Genomic DNA, 17,452 nt, shown 5'->3' with positions numbered 1-17,452 from the left:
AGGCAAATACGTCCATGCAGAGGCTGGCCAGGGTCAGCCACACAGTCCACTCCTGTTAGGAGAAGTTGCAGGCTTCCGGAACATGAGGTAACCTAGGCTACAGGGACATCCTGCAGGATACAGTCACTGAAAGGATTTGAAATACTCACATCATGTCCTTAGCTTCAGTACTCTAAGTGACACTGTGCCGAGGGTCTGCATCCCACCCCATTAGTTCACATACTTATCTTTCAATAAAAAAAATAGAGTTTTTAAAAAAGGGTGACTGGCCATGGCAGAGTGACCAGTCAGGACTGGTCAGCATGCCTGTGCTGTTGACCAAATGAGTCTTCTCCCTCAAATGTCTTAGGAGTCTGGAGCACACATAGGACTGAGTGCTCATCTTCTCCAGAAGAGTGTGCATGTATGTGTGCACATATGCATGAACATGTGTGTGTACATATGCATGAACATGTGTGTGCATTTCTCACACATGTGCTCACATGCACATGTCAGGATGTGTGCACATGCATGTGCCTGTATCAGTATGTACAAGTGTGTGTCAGCATGCACATGTGTGTACATGCCTGTGCATGTGTATGTGACTGTGATTGTGCTGAGTGTGTGCAGTACTTCATCCTCACAAGTGTCACTCTCCCACCAGTGGCCACTCTCCAAACCTGTGACACCATCATTGGAAGCAGTAGCAGGTGACAGAATGACATACAGGTGGTGGCACAAGGGAGTACTATGCTGCACTAAAGAAGAGTAAGAAAGGGCTCCCTGAAATGCCCTTGGTTGTATTTAGAATACATTGGTAAGAGCGTAGCACATGCTTCATGGGGTGTGCCTCACCCAAAGTGCTTGAGGCCACAGAGGGTCGTATTTCAGGCTTTTCCTGTTTGGGGACAGTCACATGGACTTCACTAGCACCTATTTTTAAACGGAGGCTGTGTGGCTCACCTTATATTTACTGTTTGTGTAGGAAATAAAGGAGCCTTGTGTATAACTTGCTCATTTTTGCAAAAAATATTAATCAATCAATTAATTAATAAAGAAGATGTCAAACAGCTGCTCACCTGAGGGGTGTGTGTGTGTGTGTGTGTGTGTGTGTGTGCACATGTGTGTGCACATGTGTGTGCACTCGCTCATGTGTGCATGTGTGTGTTGGGCGTGGAAGGATGACAAGGCTCTCTCTGAAAGGGGCAAAAGCCCCATGACTGAGATTGCCAAGCCCTGTGGCCCGAGGGCAACTGGCACAATGAACCGGCATCCCACAGAGCAGCTTTAGGGGGCGGGGGGAATACAGCCTCAGCTGACGGAAGCCTGCAAGCAAATGAATGGAAGGCTGCTGAGCTGCTGGCAAATGCCCACCAGGGCCCCGAGTGCTGGGTACAAGCATGGAGGTAGGCGGGTGTCACCACCAGAGGGTTGAACCCACCTCTTTGGCTCGAAGCTGCTCCGTGCTGAGTGTGGAACTCAGCAGGGGCCGGAGAGATGCCAGAAGCCCCCACCATGGCCAGTCCTTGACCTTTAGGAATACAGTGAGATTCTTCTGGATGCACAGCGCTGCCAGCCTACGGATCTGGGGAAGGAAAACAAGGGGGTGTGGGGCTCAGAGAGGACGGGGGACAAACCAAACGGAGAAAGCAGGGCCACAGCCTCATATCTATCTGTTCCAGACACCTACAGCACAGGGCTGTGGGGAGGTGTCCCATGTCAAGGTGAGCTCTTGTCTGAGCGCTCTTGGGGTACCCCTTGGATGGACATCATGAAGGATGCAGCCGTGCCCGCTCACTTAAGACCTGTAGGATCAGTACCTTCAGCTTCTTATATTCCTGACGAGACAGAAAGCCCCTGCAGGCTGCTTGGAAGAGAACAATATTCCGGGACACCAGCTTCTCCCGCTGCCTCTCCAGCCTGGAGACCACGCCCGCCTTGAGGAAGACCTGGGGGCCAGGGAGGAAGGTGCAGGTGAGGCCTCTGCCTAGCCTGTGTGTCTGGGGGTTCCACTTGAAACCCATCTCTCTTCTCAGGATGCAGCTGCTGCTTAATGAGAGACAGAAGTGGTCTATCTGTCCTCCCTCGGATCCTCCTCCTGCCTCTGGCTCCTGGCTGCCCAGCATTTCCCAGGCACCTGTAACAGGATAGACACCACCCTGGGACTTTTACAAAGGCAAAATCTGGGGCTGGAGATGTGGTTCCATTGATACAGTGCTTGTCTACAATGCCAGAAGTTCTGGAATCCATCCGTATGTCATGGTGGCATATGTGGGAATCCCAGCACATAGGAATTGGAAGCAGAAGATAAGGAGAACTTCAAAGCTATGTCTGGCTAAGGGTGAGTTTAAAGTCAGGCTGGGTTACATCCTGGTGACTGAAAGGCCAGCCTGAGATACATGAGACACTGTCTCAAAACAAAAACAAAAATAGGAAGAAGGAAGGAAGGAAAGAAGGGAGGGAGGGAGGGAGGGAGGGAGGGAGGAAGGAAGGAAGGAAGGAAGGAAGGAAGGAAGGAAGGAAGGAAGGAGGCCTCACTGAACCACAGCCTGAATTTCACCCTGATCCTGGTGGAGGAAGGGCATGTTAGTCTGACAGTCACCACCAGGGCAGATGTGCCTAAAGTCCTACAAGACAGACTTCCCTCTGGGTGGCAGCAAATGCAGAGGCTATCTTGAGCCCATCACTCAGGCTGACCCCAAATATTTCATTACCATTGATGAAGCCACCCGGGAGACAGGGTCTAGTAACACCCAGACTCAGCATGGGAGCAGGGTAGAAGCTGTGGGCAGGGGCATTGCCCTCCTGGTTGACGCACCCCTCCCCTGAGCTGCTGGGCTCCTGCCCGAGCCCACACCCGCCAGGCTACATAGCATCAATAAGAAGGTGTTGGTGGTGCTGGGATCAACATGGCCACACCCCATGGGGTGTCTGTGACCAAACGGCAGAGAACAGGATGCAAATACGTGGAAACCCAGGGATGCCAACCAGTAGAAGATAAAAGAAGCCCTGGGTGTGTGTTTGAGTGACTTAGAGACCTGGAAGCAGAGTGTGTCCCTGACTGCACACCCTTTGGTTCAGTACACCCTCGGTCTGCTTCCACTCCTGCCAAGGAAGGATGTCCAGCGGTCAACTTGACCCAGCCCTGTCATTTGTCAGAAGAACCCAAAGGTGTGATCTGATCTGACGTTGCTGCATGCTGATGCTGTCAAATTATGATAATTATTGAGTGATTAGAACAGGCTAGAACTGGACTTAATGGTCACATGGCATGTAGGAAAGAAAGCATGTAGCAAGCAGGATCCGAGAGAGTCACTATTTTGATTTTCCCATTTTATGGAGGGGGAAACAAAGGCTTCCTGGATGCTGGGATTACCAGTGTGCACGGCCACACCCAACTTTTTACAAGGGTCCTAGGGATGGGACTCAGGGGTAAACACTTTAATGGCTGAACAGTCTCCCCAGGCCCTCTCCTCTAGGCTTCACATCTAAGTTCTAAATTGTCCTGTTGTGGAAATCATCCTCCCAATTAATTCAATAGCAGATGACCCAGAAAGCTGAGACTTGAACTCAGGACTTGGGTTCACAGATCAGAAGTTTGAAATCCAAAGGGAATTTGAATCTAACTGCAACAAAGTTCTTGGTGGACTCTCCAACCACCCTAGACCGATTTCAGTAAGGGGCCCCTTGGTCCATCAGATCCCGTGGTCCTGGGCCTATAGGAAGGTGAGAGCGAGATCCGCTGAGGTGCCAAGTGTCTCACAAATCAGAGAGTGCATGCTGTGACCACCAAGGCGACCAGCCACTCCTGACCCTCACGCCGTTCAATAATGGCTGTATTAATTTCACAAGCTGGTGAGTCCCGAAAGCTGCCATTAAAAAGAAGCAGCAGAAATCAATGATCAAAGTGATCCTACATTGCAGTAAGTGGTGGGCACTGCCCAGTCCACTATTGATTAAGTATGAGAATTTCGTTTAAGAGATAATTGGAAAGCATTGTGCACAGGGGAGAGTGAGTCCACACGTCCCTGGCTCTGCAGAAGGGAGGCTGGGTCTGTTTCTTTCTTTTCCTTCCCGTTTTTGAGAACGTGATACTACGGAGCCATCGGCCTGGGTGTGGGATCACACTTCGTCAGGACTGTCAGAGCCCACAGCACAAACCTCTGTAAGGTGACAGGGTCTGGGAAAACTCACAAAGAAAACTCTAGATGATTCTCCTCTCGTGGGTCCATCTGCTTCTCAGACCCTGGCAGAGAGAAGCATTCTGCACCCCACCTCTCAGGAATGCATGGGGGAGGGGGAGTCTCTACTGTTCTCAATCTAAGACCACAAACCCAGGCTTTTCCAAAAGTAGTCTTAAGTGACAGTTCCCGAGCATGGGCTGAGGGATCGGACCCTCCTCTCCTCCAGGTCACGTCACAGATTAGAGTTCTTTAGCAGATCTTCCTGTACCCTAAGGATTGTTTTCAATATATATTTGCATTCCTGTGCATGAGTTTATGTGCACTGCACACATGCAGTTGCCAGTAGAGGGCAGAAGAGTGCATCGGATCCCCTGGAGCAGGAGTTGGGAACCAAACTCAGGTCCTCTTAACCAGTAAGCCATCTATCTCTCCAGCTCTGAGGGTTTTTTTGTTCTTTAAGCATTAAAATGTGACCTTGTTTGACAAACAGCTCGGTCCATTGGAGATGCATTCTGCAAAGAATGGTGCGTTGGCCTTGCTGGGTGAAGTGGCCGGGGGCAGAGAGCAGGCTCCGTGTTACATATGTGGCAACTGAGGCACAAGCTAGTAAGGGAGCTGCCACTCTGGGTTTTTCAGAGGCTTCCCGGCCTGCCGGTACCAGATTGGACAACGGCAAAGATTCTGTACCTGCCGCAGAAACCAAGCCTTGTGTTGAGCCTAGCTTCTCGGAGGTCACCTTGGCCTCCATTACTCCGGGTGAATACCAAGCACTGTGCAGTGGCAATTTTACTGCTCTGAGAAGGTTTAGGCTTCTAGGCTGCCAATCTCCTGCCTCTGTAAAACCACACAGTAGCTTCTATTTTCTCCCTTGCTCTGCAGTGGCCATTGAGACTGTGGGGACCAATTTCTGTATTCATGAAATAACTGGGCAATTATCTAGCCCAGTGGTTCTCAGACTCCAGCATGCATCAAAGTCGCCTAGAGAGCGTGTGGGAGCAGCCAGTGCACTCCTCCTGCAGTCTCTGCTCCAGTAGGTCTGAGCGGAGTCTGAGGGTTTGGGGTTTTTGGGAGCTCTCGGGCAACATTGCTATGGATGGACTAGGGAGATGAAGGGGGTGGAACCCAGGAACCCTACCCCTACCTGGAGTCAAGGCCGAGGGACACTGCACAAGTGTGCTCTCCAGGCCCACCATTCACCAGCGGGAGCTCAGCACATGAGGAGGACCTAGGGACTCTAGCCTTCACTCCCTGTGGATCTCTAGGAATGAGCTACTTCCCCAGAGCACAGTCTCAAAACCTGAAGCGACCTGGAAGTCTGTGGCTTGTGGTGAGAGCTCAGGAGCACACGGTATATTCTGTCAGAAACATGTGCAAAGGACTTGGGGGAGGCGTCCTGGGTGAGCCCACAGTGACCAGCAGCTTGGACTAGAGGCCAGAGATGCTAGTGTGTTTAAAACAGGCTACTGAATATTAGGCAGTGGGATGTCTGAGCTCACCATGGAGAGGGTTTCTATAGGAAGACTCCATGACCACAGTGCCTATGGGAAGAGTAGACCCCTTCCCCAGAAGCTCAAATGCATCTGCAGTTACAGGTCAGCCTGCTCAGGTTAGCTGGCTATGGTACCTGATCTGTGACCCATGGCGTGGTGAGGCTCCACCCCTCTTGTCTGCACCCTGTCCAGTCTGGGTTCTGAGTTTATGTCTGATGTCGGCCAGTTGCCAGCATGTTCTTGAGCTGAAACTTTGTGCTTGCTTCCCAGGCAGCTTCCAGAGTTGGTAACAGTTATGCCACAAGAACAAAAGACTGAGGATTCCTGGGTCAAAGAATTCAGGAACCCTAAATTTCCTTTCTTGAAAACCAATAGTACTCAGTCGTGTTGGGGAAGCAGGCATATTGACACAGAGACACAGAAGTCTTCTGTAAAGATCTAAGCAGATGGCGGAAGAGCTTTAATATTCATTAACCCCATTTGGAATGTGGATTCTTTCTCCTCAGATCATCCACACTCTTCTCAGGCATTCCTCCATCCACTGATTACAGTAGACAGACAAGACTGTGTGACAGTCATTTGTGAAGGAGAAAGTAGGAGAGAACGCATCTGAGGAAGCATGGGACATGGAGTAGATGTGCAGTTAGACACAAGGTAACTGAGGGAAACTCCACAGGTGTCTTGGAAGCTGTCTCCTGATGGGTCCCTTCATAGTCAAATGTCCTTGATGCTGCTGTTGGGTGTCACCCACCGGAGTGCGCTATCAAGGGTCTGTGCCTTGGTTCGGATGCGAAAGGCACCTCATGCTAACTCCAACACTTAGCTCTCACCAGTGGTGGTGCTGTTTGGAAAAGTTGTAAAACTTCTAGGGGGTGGAGCCTTGCTAGAGGAAGTACATCACTGGGGCGGGCCTTAGGTTTCACAGCCAGGCTACACTTCTCGTTCTCTCTCGGCTTCCCAGATGCCTGTACAATGTGACTATTCAGAGTGCTCCTGCTGCCATGCCATGGTGGACTGTACCACTTGGAACTGTAAGCCAGAGTCAGCCCTTTCTTGCTTTGGTCAGGTATTGTGTTGAAGGCTGATGTCATCAGAACATGGCTCGCACATGACACCCTTCCCCTTTTGTGGAGACTTTTGAAAAGAAACAGCCATAAAGGAAGACTTGGGAGAGAGGGAAGGGATCCTTCTCCTCCATGAATAAGTCATCTGCATCGTAAATAGCCATATTTACTCTCTCTCTCTCTCTCTCTCTCTCTCTCTCTCTCTCTCTCTCTCTCTCTCCTCTCTCTCTCTCGTACTTTCTTTGTTCTGCTAAATAAACCACCTCACAAACGGGCAGTCTCCTGCCTGGCTCTTCCTTCTAAGAACACTTTCAGGATGTATACAGTTCCTTCTGGAGATCAGAAGGTTATTTAAGGACCCAGGTGTCAACTGTTCCAGACCCTTGAGTCTCCTGGGCCAGGGGACTCTAAGAATGACATTTTTGTTGTCACTTCTATACCTGGGACACTGTCCTCTTGACTTTGTAAAAGAGACAGGGACAGAAATCATTTGTCCCCTGTAGTCTAGAGAAGGGAGACCCAGAGTGAGAAAGGGTGAGACACAGATTGGGTGCTGAGTTCCCGTGAGGAGCGTGGCTGACATCGGCAAGAACTTTACTCACTTGGCTGTGCCCCACAGCCACTGCTTTCTTCTCCAGATCCAGGGTCTGCAAAAGTTCCTCTACGGCCTGTGGAGAGGAAGAAGAGACAAGCTGAAGTTCGGGCTTACTGCTTGCCAGGATTAAGGAGAAAGGAGCAAGACAGGATCAAGAGGAACCCCAACTGGGAGGGGCAAGTGTGGGAGAGGAGAGGGTTTCCCAGGCCCCTGCCACATGCAGCGCACTCCACCGGAACCTCCACCAGGCCCAAGTGTTTCATCTCTACATCACGGCCATCCTATAGAAGACCCAAGACTCAAGAAGTAATGATGAGGGTACTGGTGCAGAGAACAGGATATCTGTCTGTGACAAGGTGGCTGTTAACTGTGCCCATCTGGCCTGACCTTGGCCACACAGGCAGCCTGTGGCTGTCATCTCCTCTTCTGTTCATGGGACTAAGACTAAGGGAGGGAGGGAGGAAGCAAGCAAGGAAGTAATGAATGAGGGAGGGAGGGAAGAAGGAAGAAGAGAGAAGGAAGAAGGTAGAAGGAAGGAAAGGAGGAAGAAGAGAGGGAAGAAAGGGAGGGAAGGAGGAAGTAAGGAAGCACAGAAGGAAGGGAGGGAGGGAAGGTGGAGGCAGTGGTGAGAGGGAGGGGCACCCAAATCAGAGAGATCCAGACAGGTGAAAGGAGGCAGTCTCCTGCAGGAGAGATGAATATTCTCAGAGATTTTGGAGGAGGCAAATTCCAGGGGAATCTTCCTCTTGGCAAATGAAACAACCTGTTAGACCCTGCCCACCCCCTCAGGCAACCCTACCTCATATGGCCACCATCACTCTCCCACTCCAACACTACCATGTGTCCTCCCCCACAAGCAGTCTGGAAGTCTAATATCATCACCAGAGAGTAACTCCAAGACCCAGGAAGAAGGGGGAACAGTGCAAACCCCAGGCCAAGGGCACCCTGGTATACTTCCTGGGACAGACCCTAAAGCTGCATGTTAAAATCTAGTCCCGGACCAGTCAACCCCCTCTCCCGATGGCCTGGAAGAGTCTTCCTCCACACTCCTTCCAAATCGGAGCGGTTTATTACATTTCATTCCCAAAGAAATGCACCAAGGGAGTTGTAGGCAGCCAGGGCACATAAAGCCAATATGGCCAGATATAATATCTCTTCTCTCTGCCCAAGAGGAAAAGCACGGTAAGAATTGGCTGAGAGTAAAATGGATGGAGAAGGTAGGATCCCAGCCGGAAACATTCTTTTTGGTCTCTTCTGGAGGCAGAGGCTAGGGTGCATGCTTGAACAGAAGGTGGACAGATCTGGGGTTAAGCCCAGCACGTTAGGAAGCTGAGGCAGGAGGATTGTGAGCTTAAGGTCAGTCCGGGGTACCTAGAAAGACTCAGACTCAAGCAACAAGACTTGGAGTTGCATTCACTAAGGACCAGGTTTTGCTCTCATCAAGCATAAAGATCTCAGGCCAGAACTTTATCTCAGCCTCCCCCAGACTCCTTTTAAAACGATGGAGGAACAAATCACAGCTGCTGGCGGGGCCTCCCCTACCGCATGATCTACGGTCATCGCACCAGACAAGTTGGGCTGGGCACCGACACACGCCTGCAGCTTTCCGCTTGAGCACACCTCTGAGGAAAGGTCTAATGAGAGAGAAACCACACACTCTCCTAACTGTGCAGACGCTGCCTGACTGTGCGCTCAGCCGCCGTAGGAACAGAGGGCTCTTCTTGAGCTCTCGATTTTCTTAGACTGTCTCGGATACGGAAAGGAATAGGATTGACCCTGGGAAAAAAAACTTCTGTTTTGCTGACTCCAGAGAGAGGCCTCTGAGAGAACTCTGGTCCAGCCGAGGAGGAGCAAGTGATGATGTATCTCTGATCTCTTTCTCAATGATGTGAATGACCCTGTCCAGACCGTACCTCCTCCCCCAGGGAGGCTTCACTGAGCAAAGAGGAAAAGGAATTTGTCCATGACTCTGCATTTAATTATTTAATTGCTGTTTGTGTTATCCTCATTAATATTAATATGAGATCGAACCATATGGAAATGTTCTTTGTTTAGGCCGATATCAATTATTCAATTTAGTTCAACACAATGCAATCATTGTCCAACAGCCTGTTATTTAAAAAGAACAACAACGGGGTTGGGGATTTGGCTCAGTGGCAGAGCGCTTGCCTAGGAAGCGCAAGGCCCTGGGTTCGGTCCCCAGCTCCGAAAAAAAGAACCAAAAAAAAAAAAAAAAAAAAAAGTGGCAAGGATCCAGGTTGCTGTGTGGAATGATCTCTCAGCTTGTCCTATCAGCTTTTCAACAGATACACAAGGCTCATATCTCAGCACAGAATGATGGTCCGTGAGTAAAATACTGCTTACTTTACTCCAAAGAATCACAGCTTTGTCATGTCCAATAGCACATGCCTTTAGCCCCAGCATGCAGGAGGTGTAGAAGGTGGATGGATTGGTTGGTCTAAACAGAGAGTTCCTGGTCTGCATAGTGAGTTTTGGTAGCCGGGGCCGCATAGAGAGACTTGATCTTTTAAAAAGAAGGGAAGGGGCAGTTTTCAGCCTGACTTTTAATCCAATGGTCTGTGCATAATTTGTGCATCGAAGGCTTTGTCATAAATAATAGATTGTTCTTCTTTACCAAGGAAGCAGCTGAGTTCCAGTGTGATGAGAAGAGTCATGGTCCAGGAGAGGAGGTTAGAGGGCCCAGGACCCAGCTCATGAATCTGCCCTCCTCCTGGCTACTGACACCTAGATTGGATCTCCACTCACTGTCTGTGAGGCCCTGGGCAAGCTGCTCCTGTCTCTGGGCCTCAGTGCATGGGGTCACACACCTGGCTTAAGGAACTTACAGAGGTCATAGGAGTGGCCTGTGAGAGAGATGTTTCCAAAACAGTGGAGCAAGTAGCTTCCCCACCTCTCTCTGCTCTGTGCCAACATCATAACAACAGCTACGGTTTCATAACAGAACAAATTCAACTCTTGACAAATTGAACAAAACGATTCCAGTGGCTCCTGGAAGCCTGCTAAAGCCCGGGTCAGAGCAGTAGGAGTTGGCCGCCATCTTGACTGGGGCATCTCATCTCTGCTCCCCAAATCCCACCCAGCTCTGAGTCTACAGTGGGGCCAGCAGGTAAGTCACTCCAAGAAAGCAGCAGCCTCTCAGTCAGGACAGTCTCATGTCTGCAGAGCAAGGTATGGCTAGCCTATACCCCAGGTCACAGAGCAAGGCATGGCTAGCCTACACCCCAGGTCACAGAGCAAGGCATGGCTAGCCTACACCCCAGGTCACAGAGCAAGGCATGGCTAGCCTACACCCCAGGTCACAGAGCAAGGCATGGCTAATCTACACCCCAGGTCACAGAGCAAGGCATGGCTAACCTACACCCCAGGTCTGTCAGAAGCAGTGGGAGCTTAGCAGCAGCAGCAGAGGGTGTCACGGCTAAGGTGGCGGCTCTGGCTGAGGCGAGCAGTGAACTCTATATCTAGGAACCTCACAAGTTGTAGGCAATGGAACAGCCAGTGGGCTTGAGGTACCTTTTGTTTCTGGTTCCACACTAAAGACCAGGACACAAGTCACGGGCATGGGCACAGAGAGACAACAGACAGAATCAGACATAGAGCACAGTGTATGGTGACCCAGATGTACACAACTCTCCGTGTTGAGACTCATCAGGAAAATAGAAATACTACCCAGAACAGATGCAGACCCTGAAGACGGATGTAGATGCAGCCCTCACTGGGGAGGAGCCAGGCCCTGGAATAAAACCACTGCTGCTTTGAAAGCCAGGCAGAGACACCAGGGGCTCATGCTAGGCAAGTCAAGTCACAAGATGGTTAAGAAAGACCCATGTCTGAAGGTCATTGTCTAAGACACCCAGTTTTCAATAGAATCTGTCTCTGTCTCTCTGTCTCTCAGTCTCTCTGTCTCTGTCTCTCAGTCTCTCTGTCTCTGTCTCTCAGTCTCTCTGTCTCTGTCTCTGTCTCTCTCTGTTTCTCTCTGTCTCTCAGTCTCTGTCTCTCTGTCTCTGTCTCTCCCTCTGTCTCTCTCTCTGTCTCTGTCTCTCTCTGTCTCTCTCTCTCTGTCTCTCTCTGTCTCTCTCTCTGTCTCTGTCTCTCTGTCTCTCTCTGTCTCTCTCTGTCTCTCTCTGTCTCTCTCTGTCTGTCTCTGTCTCTGTCTGTCTCTGTCTCTCTCTGTCTCTCTCTCTGTCTCTGTCTCTCTGTCTCTCTCTGTCTCTCTCTGTCTCTCTCTGTCTCTCTCTGTCTGTCTCTGTCTCTGTCTGTCTCTGTCTCTCTCTGTCTCTCTCTGTGTGTCTCTCTGTCTCTGTCTCTCTGTCTCTCTGTCTCTCTGTCTCTCTGTCTCTCTGTCTCTCTGTCTCTCTGTCTCTCTCTCTCTCTCTCTCTCTCTCTCTCTGATATTATAGCTTGTATCAGGGGAAGGAACTCTCAGAATGTGGACTTAGAGCACAGATTTCCAAGTACTCACTGTAGATTCATTCAGAGACCTGATGTACATGCCACTTAATGAGTAAAAAGACAGAACAGGCTCTAGGCATCCCCATGGCAGGCTCTCTGATGAGATGTACAGGGCCCTGGGTTTGATCCCGCGACGCCAAAAGAAGAATGTATTAATGAGCGTCGGATGTAAAATACCGGGAAAGAGATGTAAAGACAAAAGGGACTGAGAACCACGAGTGGAAATCCTTCATTTATGAAATCAAATCGCTGGACCGAGGACTCAGCTGTGGGGCTCAGAGGCAGACCTGGGATACACAGACGGAGCTGGGAGTGGTATCGGAGGGAATGACTCGATTTGAATGATTTGCATGAGAGAGCATCTGAAGGAGAGGAAGAAAACAGGATGGAGTCTCACAGCTTATAACTTCCCCAAACTGTGCTCCTTCCAGAAAAATAAAAGCTCCCTCGAGCTCCCAGGAGGTCGGTGTGTTCATCGGAAGATGAGGAACCAAGGAGGTCTGAGCAGAGCATGTGGCATCGAGGAAAACACAAACTCCACATGGCAGAGTTTCTTGAAAATGCAAGAGGGAAGCAATCAGCCTAACAGTGATTGGCTGGTTTGACACACACAACCAGGGTCACTTGGAAAGAAAGAACCACAGTGGAGAAATCCCCTGGGCCACATTAGCCTGCGGCCATGTCTGTGGATGCTTCCTTGATCGTTCATTGATGGAAGAGGGCTCAACCCACTATGGGTGTCACCATTCCCTAGGAAGGTGGTCCTGGGCTATATAAGAGAGCTAAGAGAGGAGAGGAGGGGAGGGAGGAGGAGAGGGGGAAAGGGAAGGGGGGAGGAATGGAGGGAGAGACAGAGACAGAAGAGGGATAGAAAGAGACAGAGAGAGAGGGAGGGGAAGAGGGAAAGACAGACAGAGACAGAGAGAGAACGAGGGAGAAGCAAGCAGTGTTCCTCCATGACATCTTTTAAGTTCTTGTTTGAGTTCCCATCCTGTCTGACTTGTGAAGGACAGTCAGTCACCTCACCTCAAAGATGAAGTAACCCTTTGCTTCTCTATGTTCCTTCAATCCATGATGTTTGTCACAGTCATGGAAAGCAAACAAGACCCTGAGTAATGAAACCCAGAAAGGCTATACAACTGCACAGTAAAGGTGTGTGTGGGGTGGGGGGAAGGCCCTTGTCAATCAACACCTTACAGAGCTGTGCTCCCAATCCTCCCAAAACAAAGCCCTACCCATGTGCACACAGACTGGGAAGTCAGTGCTATCAAAGCTTGTATTCATTCAAGACCCCAGAAAATGTTGACTCGAACCTTTCAAGACCCAAGAACAGCAGAAAGCATAAATAGGAAATAATTAGCGAACTGTATGAAGCCTTGCATGATGGTGCACACCTTTAATCCCTGCACTCAAGGAGGTGCAAGCAGGTTATCTCTGAGTTAGAGACTAGCCTGGTCTACAGAGTGAGTTCTGGGATAATGAGGTCTACGTGGCGAGACAGTCTCAAAAGCTAAAGTATTATGAAGATATATATTAAGCGAATTAAAAAGATGCAAGATTAAGTGAAATACAGGAAACCACATTAATTACAGGTTTATGGTGTCTAACCTATAACAACGGCACCGAAGAAGGCATCAGGAGGAGGCGTGTCTATAGAACAAAGACTTCCTTCTGCTAGAACTAGGTTAACACCAATCTGAAGGAATCCTGATAACACCAATCCTGAAGGAATCTATCATCTCTGAAACACCGTCATCTTCCTCGGATATTCCACAAGAAGAACAACTGACCCTGGACAAAGTAAGTCAGACAGCGGCTCACTGCATCCAAGAGATTCTGTCCAGAGTCTAGTTGAAGGGGCAGAATGGAAATGAGCAACACCCTTCAGACGGTGAACATGAGAGAGATGGTGTCACTCCTACACAAACACAACTGGACTTAGACCAAAGCCACTGCTACCAAGGACTAGGGACGTGTCCGGTGACGGAAGGGTTAACCTGCCCGCCAGCCAGGTAGATACTTAGTGCCTAGGCAGAGAGCCCCAAGGCGTGAGAAGCAGAACATGGAGCGAATTAGAGAAAAGTAAGTCTACTTAACACAAGTGGCCAGGGGCGTTAACACCTGCCTCTTAATAATTGATAAATCGATTAGATGTAAAAACCCTGCCAGAGATCCGTCAAGGGCTTCCTGTGTCTAGGATGTTGGAGAAGGATGTAGCCAGGAAGAATGAGGAATAGGGTCTCACGTGGGGCTGCGAGAGCTTGAGAAAAACCCGGGGCTGAGCTGGATGGCTGCACTGAATTTGCCTTTGTCCAGCTGTCTACCAGCTATGGGGGGCATATGTCCTTGGAAAGCCATGGGGAGATGCCGTTCGAAGCTAAAGCCTCGAGCTCTGACGCTCATCTTGAACTCCTGAATCCCTCCCTCACACGTTGACCACATCACAGTTAAAGGCAGAAGGTGTCGTTTAACCCTAGGGGTCCTGAGTGTAAGCTGCAGGCAGCAAAGAGGTGCATCAACAAATGCCCTGTACATGTAATCGAATGGCCTTGTGTGCGGGAGGAAGAGTATGGAGTGAAACAAAGAGCTATCCAGAGGCAAGGACCCAGCCAGTGAGCAGGGAAAGGTGCTGGGATTAATTTACCGAGAGCCAGTTCAGAACACCACGTGTGGACAGCTCCCTGTCCTGCAGGAAAGAGCTGAATCCAGGTGAAGATCTGATATGGAGCAAGCAGCCTCATGCCGTGCTGCCGAGGATGTGGGCTGCTGCTCCCACCACCTCCTCCTTCTCCCTCTGCCACGACAGTTCATGCTTCCTCCTTTAAGGGGCTTCTCATCAAGTCCTCACGGCAAGAAAAGTCAGACAACCACAATTGTCGCCGTGCTTTTAATGAATTCATTTTAGATGTTTATGTCTGTGTGTCTGTGACAGCTTATGTGCACCATGTTTAGACGGGTCCAATGGAAGCCAAAAGAAAGTATTGGATCCCCTGGAGCTGGCGTTAACGGGGGTGGTGAGCCGCCAGATGCGGGTAAACCTAGCTTGTCTGCAATTACAGCCAGTGCTCTTAACTGATAGCCCGCCTCCCTGCCCATAATAATTATTGTTTATGTCCCGTGTAAGGATCCAGATGAGAGTGTGGGTTTGAATCCCAGCTTTGTTTCTGTCCGGCTCTACAGTCCTGCTTCAGCCGCCTCTGCTGAGAAAAGAAAGGCTTTGTCCTGGAGGACTGTCTTGGGCACTAACTCACCTTGTGCCTTGAGGGTGAGTGTGAATTCCTTCTCCCTTAGGGTTGGGATCACAGGTGTGTACCTCAACACCAGGAAACTATCTTGCGATGTGAGCGTGAGGGTGCGCAGTACCCAAAATGAGAGCAGAGCACCTCTCGGCGGAACCAGCACAGCATGCGAAGACACCGCATGTCAGGCGCAAGGGGGACTTTGCTAGGGCCCGGTTTCCACCCTGACAAGAATCCTGTCTGCTGCCGTCTAGTGTCTGCCGGTGACATTGACCTTTCTTAGCTGTCAGACTTGTCTCACCGAATCCCGAGGTCTTAACCACTCTGTGTGCAAAGCCTACCGGCTTGCCCACGGAGTGCACGCTCATGTTTAATTCATAGCCCATCATGTTGCCTGACAAATGAATATTTATTAGCTTTTTCTTAAGAGGCAAGATGGTATTTTTCTTTCTTTGCCACCAAAATTCCATGCCCCAGCAAATGAAATTTGTGAACAAATAGGAAAAAGAATAAGAAGCAACACCAAGTCCATTGCACTGGTAATTTTCCATTCTCTGGGGCCTGGAATGTGTGTGGATGGAGGTGGATTCGGCTTAGACACTGCAGAATCCTGCTGACTCCCCCAAAGTCCAAATGCTCTGCACACATCACCCCTGTGGGAGGCTCCCCCACATCCCCACCCTGCTCTGTTTCCAACGGAGCAGGACCCTTCATATGGCAGATCAAACATGCATGGTCCAAAAAGAAAGGACCCCAGACACTGATTGAGTTGGAGCCAAACCAAACTGTAGGGCTTCCAAAGTGAGCTGCCAAACAGAGAGAGGACAGCTGACTCTCACACGGATGGGAGAGATCTCACAGAAGGAGCTGTGTCTGTCTGCTGGGGGCAACCCGTGCCCTGGGATGGATGACAGGAACCAAGGGACTAAGGCTCTGATGCTGTTTACCCCTGCAACCTCATGGTTCATTGGGGATGGCAGTGTAGAAGATTCCAAGTATACTTGGACTCTCTCTGTCTCTGTCTCTGTCTCTCTGTCTCTCTCTGTCTCTATCTCTGCGTGTCTGATTGTCTCTCTATCTCTCTGTGTGTCTGTCTCTGTGTGTATGTCTGTGTGTGTGTCTGTCTGTCTCTCTCTCTGTTCTCTCTCTCTCTGTGTCTGTTTGTGTGTCTGTCTGTCTCTGTCTCTGTCTCTGTCTCTGTCTCTCTCTCTCTCTCTCTCTCACACACACACACACACACACACACACACACACCAATGGGGCTGTGTGTGATGGTTTTGTATGTCTGTGAACAGTCTGTGAATCAACCACCCTTTACCTTGACCCTGAAAGATACTGAGCTTCAACCACTGCTACTGCAGTTGACAGGGGCAAATAATGTGGTGAAGCCCCTCCTGTGTGCAGGGACCTGCGCAAGGCACACTGGATATTCTATAGTATCTTATCTTCAGATCCCTGACGGAGGCGGAGGCAGCCGCTGCCACTGCTCTCACTTTAAAGGTGAAGAGTCTGAGGCAGACGGAAAGTCACTTGCCTGAGTGAGAGCTGAAGCCATGCATATCTGACTGACCCCAAGACCCACCTGCCTCCAACAACCCTCCCCTGGAATTTAGAATCTGATTTCAAGGAAGAAGCCCAGGGACACCTGTGGAATTCATTTCTAAGGGCCTGACACTCGCTTCATCTTGAAGGGACTCATTTGCCAAAGAAACTAAATGTACTTGCTTCTCGGGGCTGCCCCATGAATGCACCAGGCATCTCTAACCACTAAGCCCAGAGACATTCTTCATGGGCAGCTCCACTGTAGACAGCAGGGTGTGAGGAGTGAAGTGAGGCTTCACGGGTTTAGAACAAGACTGGAAACAGGAAGACACAGTAAAAGAATGGAGATAGATTGTGTATGTGTCTGTGTGTGAATGTGCATGAATGTATGTGTATGTATGTCTCTGTGTATGTGTATGAATGTATGTGTATATGTGTGTGAATGTGTGAATGTGTGAATGTGTGTATGTCTGTGTGCGCGTCTATGTGTGTACATGTGTGTGCTATGTATGTGCACATGTGTGACTATGTCTGTGTCTTTGTGTGTCTGTAACTATGTGTGTGTATGTGTGTATGTGTGTGCATGTGCACATGTATGTACGTACACACCAGCATGTGTCTGTGTGTATATGTGACTCTGTGTGTATTGTGTGTCTCTGTGTATGTGTGTGAATGTGTGTGTCTGTGTGTGCATCTGTGTGCATGCATGTGTGTGCTGTGTGTGTGCATGTGTCTTTGTGTGTCTGTGTCTATGTGTGTGTCTGTGTGTGTGCATGTGCATGTGTGTGTCTATATGTGTGCATGTGTCTGTATGTGTCTCTGTGTGCATGTGCACATGTATGTACATACACATCAGCATGTGTCTGTGTTTATATGTGTCTGTGTGTGT

The 17,452-nt window shown here is 49.8% G+C and overlaps 1 protein-coding gene across 1 annotated transcript in view; it reads right to left on the bottom strand.

The window, feature by feature from the left end:
• The window catches only part of Myo18b (myosin XVIIIb), a 193,066-nt gene that overhangs the window by 127,065 nt on the left and 48,549 nt on the right, over nucleotides 1-17,452 (bottom strand). The window contains exons 20-22 of the mRNA XM_006249578.5: nucleotides 7,320-7,385; nucleotides 1,800-1,928; nucleotides 1,421-1,564 (exon numbers count right to left, since the gene is read on the bottom strand). Coding sequence (XP_006249640.2) covers nucleotides 1,421-1,564; nucleotides 1,800-1,928; nucleotides 7,320-7,385 — 339 coding nt within the window. The remainder of the gene's footprint in view (nucleotides 1-1,420; nucleotides 1,565-1,799; nucleotides 1,929-7,319; nucleotides 7,386-17,452) is intronic.

The sequence above is a fragment of the Rattus norvegicus genome, chromosome 12 (assembly GCF_036323735.1).
Source record: "Rattus norvegicus strain BN/NHsdMcwi chromosome 12, GRCr8, whole genome shotgun sequence".
Classification (NCBI taxonomy): domain Eukaryota; kingdom Metazoa; phylum Chordata; class Mammalia; order Rodentia; family Muridae; genus Rattus; species Rattus norvegicus.
The sequence above is the reverse complement of the archived record's forward strand: the minus strand, read 5'-3'. Positions and strand labels throughout refer to the sequence as shown.